Source organism: Mesoplodon densirostris, chromosome 4 (assembly GCF_025265405.1).
Source record: "Mesoplodon densirostris isolate mMesDen1 chromosome 4, mMesDen1 primary haplotype, whole genome shotgun sequence".
NCBI classification, from domain to species: domain Eukaryota; kingdom Metazoa; phylum Chordata; class Mammalia; order Artiodactyla; family Ziphiidae; genus Mesoplodon; species Mesoplodon densirostris.
The window spans coordinates 35,761,701-35,776,196 of NC_082664.1; the positions used below are offsets into that span (position 1 = coordinate 35,761,701).

General features: G+C 44.9%; 1 protein-coding gene across 1 annotated transcript; it reads right to left on the reverse strand.

Annotated features, from left to right (window-relative positions):
• Window positions 1-661: 661 nt before the first annotated feature.
• On the reverse strand, window positions 662-10,430 carry RDH12 (retinol dehydrogenase 12). Its single transcript, XM_060098041.1, has 7 exons — window positions 10,241-10,430; window positions 8,683-8,801; window positions 8,050-8,205; window positions 6,901-7,005; window positions 5,853-6,062; window positions 4,030-4,219; window positions 662-1,379 (listed from the first exon to the last, which is right to left on the reverse strand). Exons 1-7 carry the CDS (start codon window positions 10,306-10,308, stop codon window positions 1,277-1,279), a joined length of 951 nt encoding a protein of 316 aa, XP_059954024.1. The 5' UTR covers window positions 10,309-10,430; the 3' UTR covers window positions 662-1,276.
• Window positions 10,431-14,496: the final 4,066 nt, after the last annotated feature.

Below are 14,496 nucleotides of genomic sequence, written 5' to 3' on the forward strand. Positions count from 1 at the left end.
GGCCAAAAGAGAAAAGAGCTATGATTTTAGGCAGAGGGTTTATCAGAGCTTGGTTTTTCTGCATCTGTGTATCAAATTAAATGAAGTCCTCTACTACCTCTGGGCTTAATCTATAGTGAAGCTCAGCATCTGTATAATTTAAGTCACTCCTATCACTTCTTAGATAATCAAATGTGAGAGCTGGAAGAAACTGGAGAAAATACTCAACTGAACCATCTTACTCTGCACCCAGAGGAGATATTACAAGAAGGTTATGGGTGGGTGGGTAGGGTGAGATAGTACTCATTAAACTTGGTTTTGGGACTTCCCTGGTGGTCCAGCAGTTGAGACTCTGTGCCCCCAATGCAGGGGGCCCGGGTTTGGTCTCCAGTGAGGGAACTAGATCCCACATGCTGCAACTAAAGATCCTGCACGCCACAACAAAGATCCCACACGCAGCAACAAAGACCCGGTGCAGCCAAATAAATAAATAAATAATAAAACAAAACAAAACAAAACAAAAACAACAACTTGGTTTCATTTCTCCCTTGCTACCCTGAGAGAATAAATAAGGCAATAAGGTGAATGTGCAGTCTTTATTTTCTCTAAAAATTGAGGTAAAAGGGAACTCTTTAGAAAAAGAAACCATCTACATTGAAAATGGGACGGTCCAAACTTACACAATATGTTAATTATATCTCAGTAAAGTTGAAAATATCTGTTTTTAATTTTTTAAAAAGTACTGGAAAAAGAAAACAGGAAGGTCCAGCTTTACATCGTTGCTCCAGGATGCTCAGAGGAAGGAACTAAAATCGACCAAGGTTGAGCCAAGATTTTCCTGAGTTGGTCCAGACTCCAGATTAATGTTTCAAAGAGGAAAGAGATCCGTCAAGAGTTTTTGAGTCTATGGCCCCTGGAGAGAAGTGACGCTGATGCTCCTGTCACCTCAGCTGAGCGTGCTAGCTGGTCTCGGTAAGGAAATTGACCCATTTCCCAGGTTCTTCTGCCATCCCCGTGCCCAGCCTGGCATCTGCCCAGTCCTCCTGGCCCGAGAGGGTGGCCGACGCTGCAAGTCTTGGAGAAGAATACTCTGTAGGTGTGACTGTCTCGTGCCATGAGCCAGCCTCACGAGAGGGTTGGGTGTGCGAAGATTTCTAGAAGGGTCAGGAGTATCAGAGCAGGGCAGGATTCGCAACAGCAGCCAGCCAGGACAATCCTGCAGGGTGGGCCTTCTCCTCGGTCCCCTTTCCTTATGGCGTGGACTGGGCCTGATACAGCTGTGCCTATTCCACCAGCTCTACCCCCACTGGATTCCCAGCAGCTCGCAGCTGACGTTCCACAAGCGCTCAGCCGTTTTGTTATTCCGGGCCCTTGGAGACACCCAAGTCTTCTTGCAGTCACTGGAGGGCATAGAAAGGGGGTGAACATCCAGGAGTGAAAATGGACAGTCTGGAAAAGTTTATGTCCTCTTCTTCAGAATATATTTTTTAATGTGTAATAAAATACATTAGATAAAAAGAAACTAACTGTATTGAAATGCAGTTTTAAAATATTTCCTTTTCTTTTTTGTATTGACTTTTTAAAAATTTTAGTTTTATTGGAGTGTCGTTGATTTTCAATGTTGTGTTAGTTTCAGGTGTACCTCAAAGTGATTCAGTTACACATATACATATATTCATTCTTTTTTAGATTCTTTGCTCATATAGGTTATCACAGAATACTGAGTAGAGTTCCCCATGCTGTACAGTAAGTCCTTGAGGGTTATCTATCTTATATACAGTATAAAATATTTTAAAAACAATGTGTGGTATAGTAATGTGTTCTATTAGAAGGGCTAGCACTGGGTCTAATCACCACCAGATTTCAAGGTATTGGTGAGCAGAAGTGACATCCTGAGGTATCTGCAACAATTGCAGTGTGACATGAAATTATTTATAGTTTTCTTGGGGACAAAGTCACCGGTATCACTACTACTGCAGTTCACTTCCTACATTCATAATCAAAGGAAATGGCAAATTTCAGACGGAGGTTAGTGAAACTAAAGATGAAATTATCTTTCCATCCAGGTTCGAAGACCCCTTAAATTCTATCCACAGACCCCTTGTGCCCCATGAACCCGACTAAGCACCCCTGTTTTGTTTTGGGGTGAGCAGGTGAGGGGGGCTGGGGCAGAGCAGAGTGTTCATGGTGTTTTTCTTTAAATAGAAGTTTTGGGCTTCCGTGATGGCGCAGTGGTTAAGAATCCTCCTGCCAATGCAGGGGACACGGGTTCCAGCCCTGGTCCGGGAAGATCCCACATGCCGCGGAGCAACTAAGCCCATGTGCCACAACTACTGAGCCCACATGCCACAACTGCTGAAGCCCACGCGCCTAGAGCCTGTGCTCTGCAACAGGGGAAGCCACTGCAATGAGAAGCCGGCGCACCGCAACGAAGAGTAGCCCCCGCTCACCGCGACTAGGGAAAGCCCGTGCACAGCAATGAACATCCAACACAGCCTAAATAAATAAATAGAAGTTTTTCTCTAATTATAAAAGTCCTGTAGAGCACTTGGAAAATGTAGTACTGATAAAGAAGAAAAACCTATTATTTTATTTTGTCTTTTAAAGAAGAGTTTCTTTTTTTTTAAATTAATTAATTAATTTGTTTGTTTTTATTTTTGGCTGTGTTGGGTCTTCGTTGCTGCACATGGGCTTTTCTCTAGTTGCAGTGAGTGGGGGCTACTCTCCACTGCAGTGAGCGGGCTTCTCATTGTCGTGGCTTCTCTTGTTGTGGAGCACGGCCTCTAGGCACGGAGGCTTCAGTAGTTGTGACGTGTGGGCTCAGTAGTTGTGGCTCGTGGGCTCTTGAGTGCAGGCTCAGTAGTTGTGGCACACGGGCTTAGTTGCTCCGTGACATGTGGGATCTTCCTGGACCAGGGCTCAAACCCGTGTCCCTTGCATTGGCAGGTGGATTCTTAACCACTGCGCCACCAGGGAAGCCCAAAAAACCTATTATTTAATTGCTTTCCTTACTCTCTTTTTTGCTCTGTTTGTGTATATATAGATATAAAGTCTTTCTCTTTCTTTTATATAAAACTGGGATCATGGGCTTCACTATGTCTTCAAAATCTGGTGTACATTTTACACGTACAGTATGTCCCAGATTGGACTAGCCATATCTCAAGTGCTCAGTAGCCATATATGGCTAGTGACAACCACACTGAACAACACGGCTCTAGAGCCAGACTGCCTGGGTTTAAACCCCAGGCCTACCACTTATAAACTATATGACCCTGAGCAAGCTAATTTTTTCTGTGCCTCAGTTTCTTCATCTGTAAAATGGGGACAATAATACGATCTACCTTTCAGAGTTGTGATGATTATATGAATTAATACACGTAAAACTTAGAAGAGTGCCAAACATGTTGTAAGAGCTCAAGCAACATTAGCTATGATCATTTATCCATTCCCCTATTGTTGGACACTGAGGCTATTTCCAATGCTTCACCTAATAAATGGTGTACCAGTGAACCATCTTGAACAAAGTGGGACAGAAAAGCAGACTGGGCTGGATCAAGTCATGGAATGGGAAGAGATGTAATCCTGGGCTTCCCTATATTCCCAGACTCTGATTGCCCATTGAGTTTGTGATAAACCTCAACACCAAAATGTCTATTTTTATGTTCCAACAGATAGTGCCAGTCTTCGCAGCTTTGGGAGACAGAGTTCACACTAGGAACAGGTGACTTTGCCCTGGAGTTTCGTGCTATGTGTCATTTAAAAATTCATGAAGGAAGTCAGTCAAAAGCTTCAAGGAAGAGAAAAAGGCTCTACATAGGCTTACCTGGAAATGTGGCACACAGGTTTGAAACAGAGCCATAAAACCAACCTTTGCCACGTTTCAAATGTAAGTTTCCTTAGAAAAGTAACAGCATTTGGTCTACTGGCCCAACGTGAACCTGGATTCCCCCTTCAGGCACAAACTTGGCCACTGGGGGCGCAAAGCCCAGGGAGTCCTATGCCTCCCCAGGCACACAGGTGATGGGGAGAACGCATGCGGCCTCTGCGCACCTGAAGTACTTGCCGCTCAGGGGCTCCAAGCCCTCAGCCAGGGCGCAGTGCAGGCTGGTCTGGGCCCCCTCCCTCGTCGTCTTGAGGAAGGGGGAGAAGAGCTGCCAGAGCAGGCACAGCAGGAAGGAGTGTCGGACCAGTTCGGAGCGGACGATGCCTGGGTGCACTGCGTAGGTGGTGACCCCCGTGCCTAGGGCAAAAAGGGCACAGTTAGACCAGAGACACACTCCGAGGCCGGGAAACAGCTCATCTCCTGCAGCAACATGCACGAGTGAGAAGAAGGGACTTGGGAAACTGAACCCCAGTGTTCAGAAGACACCACCTCTAGCCAGGTAGAATCTCATGAGTAATTAATTGATCTTATCCAGAAAGATCTATAGCCTTCTCAGCCTTCTATGCGCCAAAAGGAATGCTTGGTTGAACATCCTTCTAGTTTAGTGTCATCTTAATCTTTGGCTTAAATGGTATCTTTGGAATTTCTATTGGAGGGTCTTCGGGGCGGCAATCCTGTTAGAAGGTAGGAAGCTAGGACCTTGTTGTGAATTGCATTTGCCGGGCAAGCACATTTAATGAGGTGTAGATTGAGAGGTGTTGATGGAAATGATGAGAGTTAACATGCCCCCAAGACACCCCTGCTGTCTCCACTATTCTTAGTACTTATTACGTACAAGGGCTGTGCTACATGTTCTATGTGTTATCTCAGTTGACTCTCAAAGAGGTTCATGAGGTAGGTAATATTAAGAAGCCCATTTACAGCTGAGGAAACTGAGTTCTCATCACAGACAGGTTAAGTAAATTGCCCAAGGTCACACCTAGCTGGTTGCAGGGCCAAGGTCTGAACCTCGATGAAGAGTAAAGAGCATAGGCTTCTGAGCTAGATTGCCTGGATTTGAATCCTGGCTCGCCTCGGAATTAACATATCTTGCTCAGGCAAGTTTCTCAAGGTATCTGTACCTACCTCTTCTTTTGTAGGGAGGGGAAAAATGATAGCACCTACCTCATAGGAATAGTGTATTAAATGAGTTGAGGTACAGATAGTATATGGCACACACAAACTCCCAATTATTGTTGTCATTATTAGTATTCATTTAAATGATTACCCTATTCTTCTACTTTATGCATTCTGATAGTAAATACCATTTTCCCCAAACTCTGGCTTATTCACTGTAGCAAATGGTCCTCCAGATTCGCAGATGTCACTGTCAGAAGCTCAGCAAAAACTCCAGGGGAGCGCAGAATCATAGGATCAAGAGTGGCCTCACCTCATTTTACAGTTGAGGGGATGAAGTCAAGGAAGGTTAAAGGGACATGTTTGTATACACACGTGGCTACTATATGGTAGAGCAAGAACTCACACCCAAGTATCTGAAACCCTGACTCCAGGCAGTGAGTGGCGGCTCTGTAGCTCAGCTCACCCTGTAAACCTCAGCAAATGGCACAGTGCTCACTCCTTCACTTGCCATATAATCTTGGGCCAGCAGCTTCTTTGGACCTCAGTGTGGACCCATAAAATAGTGAAAACAATACCTACTCCGCCTGTTGCAAGAGGTTGTTGTGAAAAATCAGATGAGATGATAAATATGAAATAAGATGTGACAAAGCACATAAGGTTTATAGGTTCCTGACCTCTGTTCAGTTTTAAGCTTCCCAAGGGCAAGGACTCTGTTTTTACTCAGTTTTATAACCTCATTCTCCTAAGTGCACAGAGCTGCCACTGAAATGTGCACGTTTGACATCCTGACTTCAGAAGTTTCTGTGAACCTCTAATCTGGACTGAAGCCCCTGCTTTTCTGTCTTAACCCTGGCCCTTTCTCTAGACTTACCTTGGAGCCTCTTGGCCAGCTCACGAGTAAAGAGCACATTGGCCAGCTTGCTGTGGCAATAAGCAAAACCCCGGTTGTAGGACTTCTCACCCTGGAGGTCATGGAAGCGAATCTTGCCAGCGTGGTGGACCACTGATGACAGGTTCACCACCCGTGCGGGAGCGGACTCCTTCAGCTGCCCCAGGAGCAAGTGGGTGAGAAGGAAGTGGCCTGTGAGGAGAGCCAGCAGGGGAGATTCAAGAGTGGAACGGCAGCCTGGGCTCGGGGTGTGGGAGCTGATGTATGACAGGGCTTCATCATTAGCTCACTATCTTCTGGGCGTGAACATGTTGACACCATGAGTACCTTAGTGCTAATGGTCAGTCAGTCTGAGTTAGTGGAGTCCTCAAGGCAAGGGCCAGAGCTGGACTCCAGGTAAGGCAATATATACGTAATCTGTTGTTATTTGTTCCTCTGTCCTTGACCCGGTCAGCAGCAACTGCTGGCTTCTGACATCCCCCGTCTGGTTATGATCACACAACTGTGGGCAGGTACAGAAGGACGGATGGAATAGTCAGGGGAAATAACTTTTGCCGAGGATCAGAGAACCTGTTCTGTGATCCCCTCACAGGAGCCATCGCCTCGAGCTCTGAACACTAGCCTCTCTCATACCTCAGGTCCTCAAGGTCTGCCTCCACGATGGACCAACCCTTGCTTGCTCAGTCCTCAGTTATAGATATGACCCCCCCTCCAGCCAAACACGGACTTCTGCACCCCCACTCCTGACCCTGCTTGGCAAGTCTTGCATTACCACAGTCCCATTCAAGAAGGACATTCTTCTTCCTGGTATCTCCTAAGTTTGGGGTTTCTTAACAGTATGAGTAGGATGAGCTCTCTTTTTTGTACTGGTTAGGAGAGGGGTAGTGAAAGAAAAACCAATATCTCCAGTCTAGCAGAATCTTGGTCTCTATGAGGACCAGTGGAGATTCTCAGCACTGGTACAGGGTGATATCCCTACAGAGAACATGCTGGCATATGCCTCGCTTTTCACTCACTCTAAGATACTCACCCAGGTGGTTGACTCCCAGGTGGGTTTCAAAGCCATCAGCTGTCTTGGAATATGGGCACATCATCACTCCTGCATTGTTGATCAGAATATGAAGCTGCTTTTCCTCTAAAGAGCACAACCAAGGAGACCATGTGGTTAGCAAGGAGTCAGCTAGCTGCCAGTCCTGAGTGTTTGTTCCTTGCCTTTGGACCTATCTCAGTGATATTCAGTAGCCACTGTCATTGGGTTTCTAATTTTTTTAATATATATAAATGTATTTATTTATTTATTTATTTATGGCTAGGTTGGGTCTTTGTTGCTGCACACGGGCTTTCTCTAGTTGTGGCAAGCGGGGGCTACTCTTCATTGCGGTCTGTGGGCTTCTCATTGTGGTGGCTTCTCTTGTTGCGGAGCACGGCCTTTAGGTGCATAGGCTTCAGTAGTTGTGGCACACGGGCTCAGTAGCTGTGTCTCGCGGGCTCTAGAGCACAGGCTCAGTAGTTGTGGCTCACAGGCTTAGTTGCTCCGCGGCATGTGGGATCTTCCTGGACCAGGGCTCGAACCCGTGTCCCCCGCATTGGCAGGCGGATTCTTAACCACTGTGCCACCAGGAAAGTCCTGGGTTTCTAATTTTAGTTGCTGTTATCTTCCTGGACACCATTCATTCATTCATCCATTCATTCATCAAATGTGTACTTAGTACTGACTCTGAGCTGGGCTGGGCACTGGGCATACAGTGGTAAAATAAGACAGACATGGTTCCTGTCCCTCATGGATTTCATAGTCCTTGATAGAAGATGGTCATTTTCCAAGATACAGAAGAATATTTGCAGCAGCACAACTTCCTCTTGTGCTTATGGCCACAGAAATTTGATTCTCAGGATGAAAGAAGAGAGTGGCATCAGGGCCACACCTCGATGCCAAGGTACAAGCCCAGGCAGGGAGCTGTCACCTCCAACATTCCCACTGCTGAGGCAAGATGATAAGGATCCTGCCCAGCCTGTCCACCCACCATCCCCGTGCCAATTCCCTGCCCTGCTGGTTCGCGTGGCAGAACCTGTGCAGTGGAATCCATGATGGGTCCGATGTAAGGGTCAGAGTTGGTCCAGAGTGGAGCAGCCACTCCCACACCCAGCTTCCTGCCTTTCTAGCCAATCCTCAGGGCCTCACCTGTCCGGAAGCCCTCAGCAAAGGCTCGGATGGATTTGGTATCAGATAGGTCCAGTTTCCGTACCAGCACCTGGGAGTTCTTTGTATCAGCTCGGATTTCACTGGCAGCAGACTCCCCCTTCAGTACATCTCGGCAGGCAATGTATACTCGGGCTCCTGGGGCCAAAACAAACAGACAGCAATGTGGTCAGACCCTGGGCTGAAGAAGAGTCTAGTAAGTGAGTTTGGGACTGGTGGACAGAGCATTCCCCACACCATCCCTAAAGCAGCGAGTGGCTAAATTGCCGCTTCCAGATTCTCCTTGCTATCAGCTTAACCCCAGGCTGGGAACCCTGGTTTTTACACCCTGATATTTAACATGGCTTAGGATCTCCTTTTAGAATAACTGACCTGACCAATATTATACACGGACATCATTGTTTTCCTTACTTTATATAATAGAGAAGGAGCAGGAAGGAAGGAAAGTTTAAGTCACAGAGTAAGTTGGTGTCACAGCTGGACTTGAATCCCAGGTTCCTTGAGTTCCTGACCAGAATTTCTAAGCCCAGGAGGAAAGAAAAGGGAACGTGAGTAGAGTTCCTAGTGAGAAAGACAGGAGGTGCTGCCCTGTGGAAATGGAAAGGAAGGACTTGCCTCTGCGAGCAAGCTCTCTGGCTGTCTCCTTGCCGATGCCTGTGTTGGCACCGGTGATCACCACCACCTTCCCGGGAAGCTGCACATTTGTTCCACAGACCCCACCAGCAAAGAACTTCCTACAGGCAAGAGAAACAAAACATTTATGCACCATCCTTTCCACCCCCATACTGAGATACATAAAATCCACCCAGCCTCAAAGAGGGATTTCTTTTCATTGTTGTCAGGAGACTTAAAGAAGCTAATCTTCAGGGGACAGCGTCTCCCTAGTGGGCAAGGCAGTCTCCTGCTTATCAGCTCAGGTTGGGAGGTCACGTGCCCGGAAGCTACAAATGATCATCTGGGCAAATAGAATAAGTTCTCTTGAGCCAGGGCCAATGGTTCCTTGTTAAACAACAAAGATACCTCGCTCCTATCTCTAGAGGTTCCCAGAGGTCATCTTCCTTCTCTATCCTGCCCTAAAAACACGAGGGGGATGGGCATTAGTGGAATCAGTGGTCCTGAGCCCTCACCTTCAATAAGCATCATTGGTGAGTAACTGATGAACAGCACCTCCAGGGTCCCATATAGAAATACGGCTCTTGGGCTGCCTCTCCAGTTTTAGAGAGCAAGAATATTCTGCCATCCCACTAGAGATTTCATACTCGCCATCAATGCACAGAGAGAAAACCTCCCTTGTTCAGACCTCTGTGCAGAGAGCCTCCTTTTACATAGAGTTGACTTGATAAGTTCCCAAAAATAGGACGGGAGGAAGTAAAACTAACATTACCTGAGCATCATCCAACTGCCAAGCACTAGGCTAGGCGTTTTCCAAGGGAATTTAATTCTCTCAACCACTCTGTTATTATCCCCACATTACAGTGGAGAAAGCTGAGGCTCAGAGAAGTTCAAGTCACTTGCTCATGGTGGCAAAATTGGAACCCAAACCCAGGTTTCTATGGCGGGACCTAGAGCAACACTCTGTCTCTGATATGTCCATTTAACCTTCTTTATCATCAATAATTTAAAAGTTCTCTACTCATAACACACATTTCTTTGACATCTCCAGAAATCCCACAGCAAAAGAGCCAACCCAAAACGTTAGTTGAGGGTAGTCTCAAAGGGAAGAGAATTTGTTCCCTTCCCCAGATGCCTGGTACTTAACAACTGAGTCCCTCGGCAATGACCACCCACCGTAACACAGCAGGGCCACCTTGACTAGGGACAATGAAGAAAGGGAGACCTTCAGAGGAACCTAAGGGAATGGAGTGAAAGAGCAAGGACTCCCCCATAAGATGTCTGTCAAGCTACTTACCAGAGTCATCCACTCAGCCTTCCACTAGCATCAGAATTCAAACCCGCCCCTCCTCTCCCAGCCCCAGGTGCTTCCTTCTCGTTTTCCACCACAGTATTCATAACTACCTCCTTCCTTCCTGCTTTTCCTGCCTTGACTTTCTCTCCCTTGGCCTCCATCCCTTTCTCTTCCTTCAGCAGCTATGAACTCATCTTCTTACAAGCTCCGTGGCTCCCAATTCAGGGCTTTGTAAACTATTGAATGAGTTACTGAATTAAGACAAACCTGATGGATGGAGCTGTCACATACAGGAAAGAAAGGAAGGAGGTGAGCAGTCCCAAGAAAACCAGCATCTTTCAACTTCTTTAGTTGCTGCTGCTTTACCAAGAGCAACTTTGACTCCAACTCTGGCTCGGGCTTCTCCTGTTCTGGCTCCAACTCTTGGCTGCTTCTTGCTGCTTCTCTTTCCTCCAGCTCCTCTCGCTCCTGGGTGTTCAGCAACAGCCTGGCTCTAAGCGTAGCCCAGAATCCTATTTAAATCCGAGAGCTGTCAGAGCACAGCCTGCTGGGAGATGTAGTCCTGGGAGAGAAGGATGGAGAAAACAGCAGAGCCTCACACTTACTGGCAAAGAGAATGAGGGGAGATGGAGAACTGCCCCTAACTTTCCCACCCTCAGTCATTTCTCTTATCTAGGGAATGTGTTCCCTCCACCACCCTGACCTCCACTCCTGCAAAACAGAATACTTTTAACTTTAGCAGCAGACCCCACGATACTTGAAATACAGTGTGATTAAAATAGACAGACAAGGAAGAAACCCCCAGAAGAGAGGTGAGAGAATTCAGGAGAGTGTTTCCCTTGGTGGGGAAGGGGTAGAGACTGGAGTGGGGTATGTTGGGATCTCCTGGGGGGCGGGTAGTGTTCTGTTCTTTGGGGGGGTTGCTATTACACAGGTGTGCTCACTTTGTGAAAATTCACTGAGTCACACACTTGATTTGCGCACTTGACTGTGTTTTATGTTCTGTTTCAATGAAGTTAACACACACATGTATTGTACATGCCAAAGAAAAGGTATAGTGTTTCAGTGCATAGGCTCTTAGCGTGAACTTCCTGGTTCAAATCTCAGCTGAACTGCTTACCAGATGGGTGGCCCTGGGCAAGTTACTAAACCTCTCTGGTAACTCACTTGCATAATGGCATGATAAAATATACACCTACCTTTTTAAGTATTAAATTAATTAAATAGGTAGGAAATTTGAGACGGAGACTAGCACATAGTAGACACTGTAGAAGAGCTGGATGTTCAGCGACTTCTCTGGTGGCACAGTGCTTAAGAGTCCGCCTGCCAATGCAGGGGACACCTGTTCAAGCACTGGTCTGGGAAGATCCCACATGCTGTGAAGCAGCTAAGCCTGTGTGCCACAACTACTGAGCCTGCACTCTAGAGCCCGCAACCCACAACTACTGAAGCCCACACGCCACAACTACTGAGGCCCGGACGCCTAGAGCCCATGCTCTGCAACAAGAGAAGCCCCTGCAATGAGAAGCCCTCGCACCACAACGAAGAGTAGCCCCCACTCGCTGGCAACTAAAGCCCGCACGCAGCAACGAAGACCCAAAGAAGCCAAAACATAAATAAATTTAAAAAAAAAGAAAAGAAAAGAAAAAGAGTTGGCTGTTAGAGCTTCCCTGGTGGTCCAGTGGTTAAGACTCTGCACCTCCACTGCAGGGGGCACAGTTTTCCTGGTCAGGGAATTAAGATCCCTGGTCAGGGAACTAAGATCCCGCATGCTGTGCAGCAAGGCCAAAAAATATATATATAGAGAGAGAGAGTTGGCTGTTATGATTAGCTGTATTGATTTCTGTCCTACTTGCTTTATTCAAGGGTTTAGTGTAGAAAAGGGAGACGCAATGAATGCAGGTGATGTTTCAGTTGAATGCTATTAAAGATGAGGGGAAAGACAGAAACAAACCAAGCAGAAACACTCAGCGCCCTCTGGAGGTGTGTGAGGGGATGGGAGGAGGATATGTAGGGTTCACAGCCTTTGCTCACTCAGGATTCCTCTCCTGGACAGGACTCCAAGAGTCATGCCCCTGATCTGCTCCTTCCTGCAAAGCTAGAGGAGGCTCCAAGAAGACACGAGTGACGAAAGAAGACTTCTGTGGCAGGCAGGTGCTCACTCCTTCATTCATTGATTCATCCATCCATTTAACATACACTTACTGAGCATTTCCTGGTTCCATTCCTGCCCCTTGCAAATCCCAAGAACCTGATGAACAGAAAAAGGAGTAGTCAGATCATTCCCAAGGGGAATCCCTCTTGACTCCCAGGTTGCCTCTCGCATCTCTTTCCGCTTCTCCTGCTCTGGGTCCAGTTCACTGCAGCAATGTCAGGTGCAAATACTGCAAAGTCCCAGAAGCCCCTGAGGGGAACTTTCTGCTGATGCTCCCCAATGCCTTCCTCCTAGCGGATGTCTGCTGGGCAGACATTCTTAAACTCAGTGGATACGCACTTAAGATTTGTGCATTTCACTGTATTTCACCGAGCGCAACCAAATAAATAAATAAAATAGATATTTTAAAAAAAGATATATTGTACAACACAGTGAATATAGCCAATATTTTATAACTATAAATGGAGTATAACTTTTAAAAATTGTGAATCACTGTATTGTACACCTGTAACATATAATATTGTACATCAACTGTACTTGAATAAAATAAAAAATAAAATTAAAAAATCTAATTGCCACAAAGATCACAAAGTCCAGAAAATTATATTTTTATTAACTAACTGCCTGACATGCTTAATGATATTTTTTCTCATTTTTTTGGCTGCATAGTTCTGATGTCCTCTTGCTGTGACAATGATTTTGTAAATATCATTTTCCATAGACAGAATTAAAAGATAATTCAGCCTTACCTCTATCATGGATGATCAAATTTGTTCAAAAAAATTTATTTTTAAGGGTTACAGAAAAGTTGCAAAAATAGTCCTGAAAGATCCCATGTACCCTTCATACAGCTTCCCCTAATGTTAACATCTTAAATAATTTTAGTACAATGATTAAAACTAGGAAATTAACATTTGTATAGTAATATTAAGTAAACTGAAGGACTTATTCTATTTTCACCAGTTTTCCCACTAATGTTCTATTTCTTGAACAGGAGCTAATTCAGGACCCTACACTGCATTTAGTTGTTAGGTACAATGGCACGTTTGAAGAGTACTGGCCAGTTATTTTGTAGAATGCCTCTAAATTTGGGTTTTCTGATGTTTTCTCATGCTTAGATTGAGGTTTTATTCAAATTTGTTTTGAATTATTGATAGTTGCATAAATTATGTGCTTTCATACACAGTCACATACACTTGTGGTTTGTAGTATTGCTGCCCTAGAAATGGAAATTCTGATCAATTATTTTTCATGTGTTCACACCAAAAAAAAAAAAAAGAAAAAATGGTACATTTGTAATTGTATATGCTGCATTATTGAATAATTTCCATTTTGACCAGGGATTGATGAGAACAAAACAGTCCACATTCCACTTACCTTTTACACTTCTGATGATTGGAAGAATTTTCCACTGATTAGCTTCTAGCTCCATACATTTCAAATCTTATTACTGGTGTCCTATCCACATACTTACAGTGCTGGGCACCATCGGACCACATTCATACTATGATATGACATCTGGCTCCCTTACACCCACCCCTAACAATCAACATGGAGGTTTCTTTTCAGAGCAGTGAAAAGCAAAACATAAGTTTAAGGTCTCATCAATTCACTCTGCCACATTTATTTTAATAATCCTTGATCACTGTGTTACATTTTAATGATAAGATGTAATCGAATGTTAGTGAAATCATCCCATCTTTTGATTTTACATAAAGTTGGCTTAGATCCCTTTCCTATATCTATTGGGAAGACCAACAATCAATCTCCCAAAGATTTCTGTGAATTCACACATTGTGTGATTTTTCCAAGATTTGGGAAAATGGAGGGGGTTTATAATTCAGCAACATAATTGACTTAATACTAAACTTTAAACAGCCCTTTCTTAAAGTCCTTTGGTTACCCTGACACTGAAAAATTTTCACTGGTTACTTTTATCTATAAGCTCTAGTTCCTGACATGTTTCTTACTAATACTACTCCTTTTCTTCCTCCCCTCCCCCTCTTCTTCTTTTCCTCCCTCTCCTCCCCCCTCCCCTTCCTCCTCCTCCTCCCCCTCCTCCTCCTTCTTGTTTTCTTGAGGCACAACTGACAAATAAAATTGTAAGATTTTTTAAATTTTATTTTATTGAAGTATAGTTGATTTAAAGTGTTAGTTTCAAGTATACAGCACAGATATTGTTATACAAACCCACACACGTATGTGTGTTGTGTATATATATATGTATATATATATTCTTTTTCAGGTTCTTTTCCCTTACAGGTTATTACAAAATATTGAGTATAATTCCCTGTGTATACAGTAGGTCCTTGTTGGTTATCTATTTTATATATAGTAGTGTGAAAATTGTAAGATATTTAAAGTATGC

What these genes read in the sequence shown, in the direction of transcription:
- RDH12 (XM_060098041.1), bottom strand. Translation starts at nt 10,308, where the DNA reads ATGCTGGTTTTCTTGGGACTGCTCACCTCCTTCCTTTCTTTCCTGTAT. An exon ending in CAGAGAGCTTGCTCGCAGAG is followed by an intron (nt 8,206 to 8,682) that starts GCAAGTCCTTCC and finishes TTTTGGCCCCAG; the next exon opens with GAGCCCGAGTATACATTGCC. An exon ending in CCTGGGAGTCAACCACCTGG is followed by an intron (nt 6,063 to 6,900) that starts GTGAGTATCTTA and finishes CTCTCCTCACAG; the next exon opens with GCCACTTCCTTCTCACCCAC.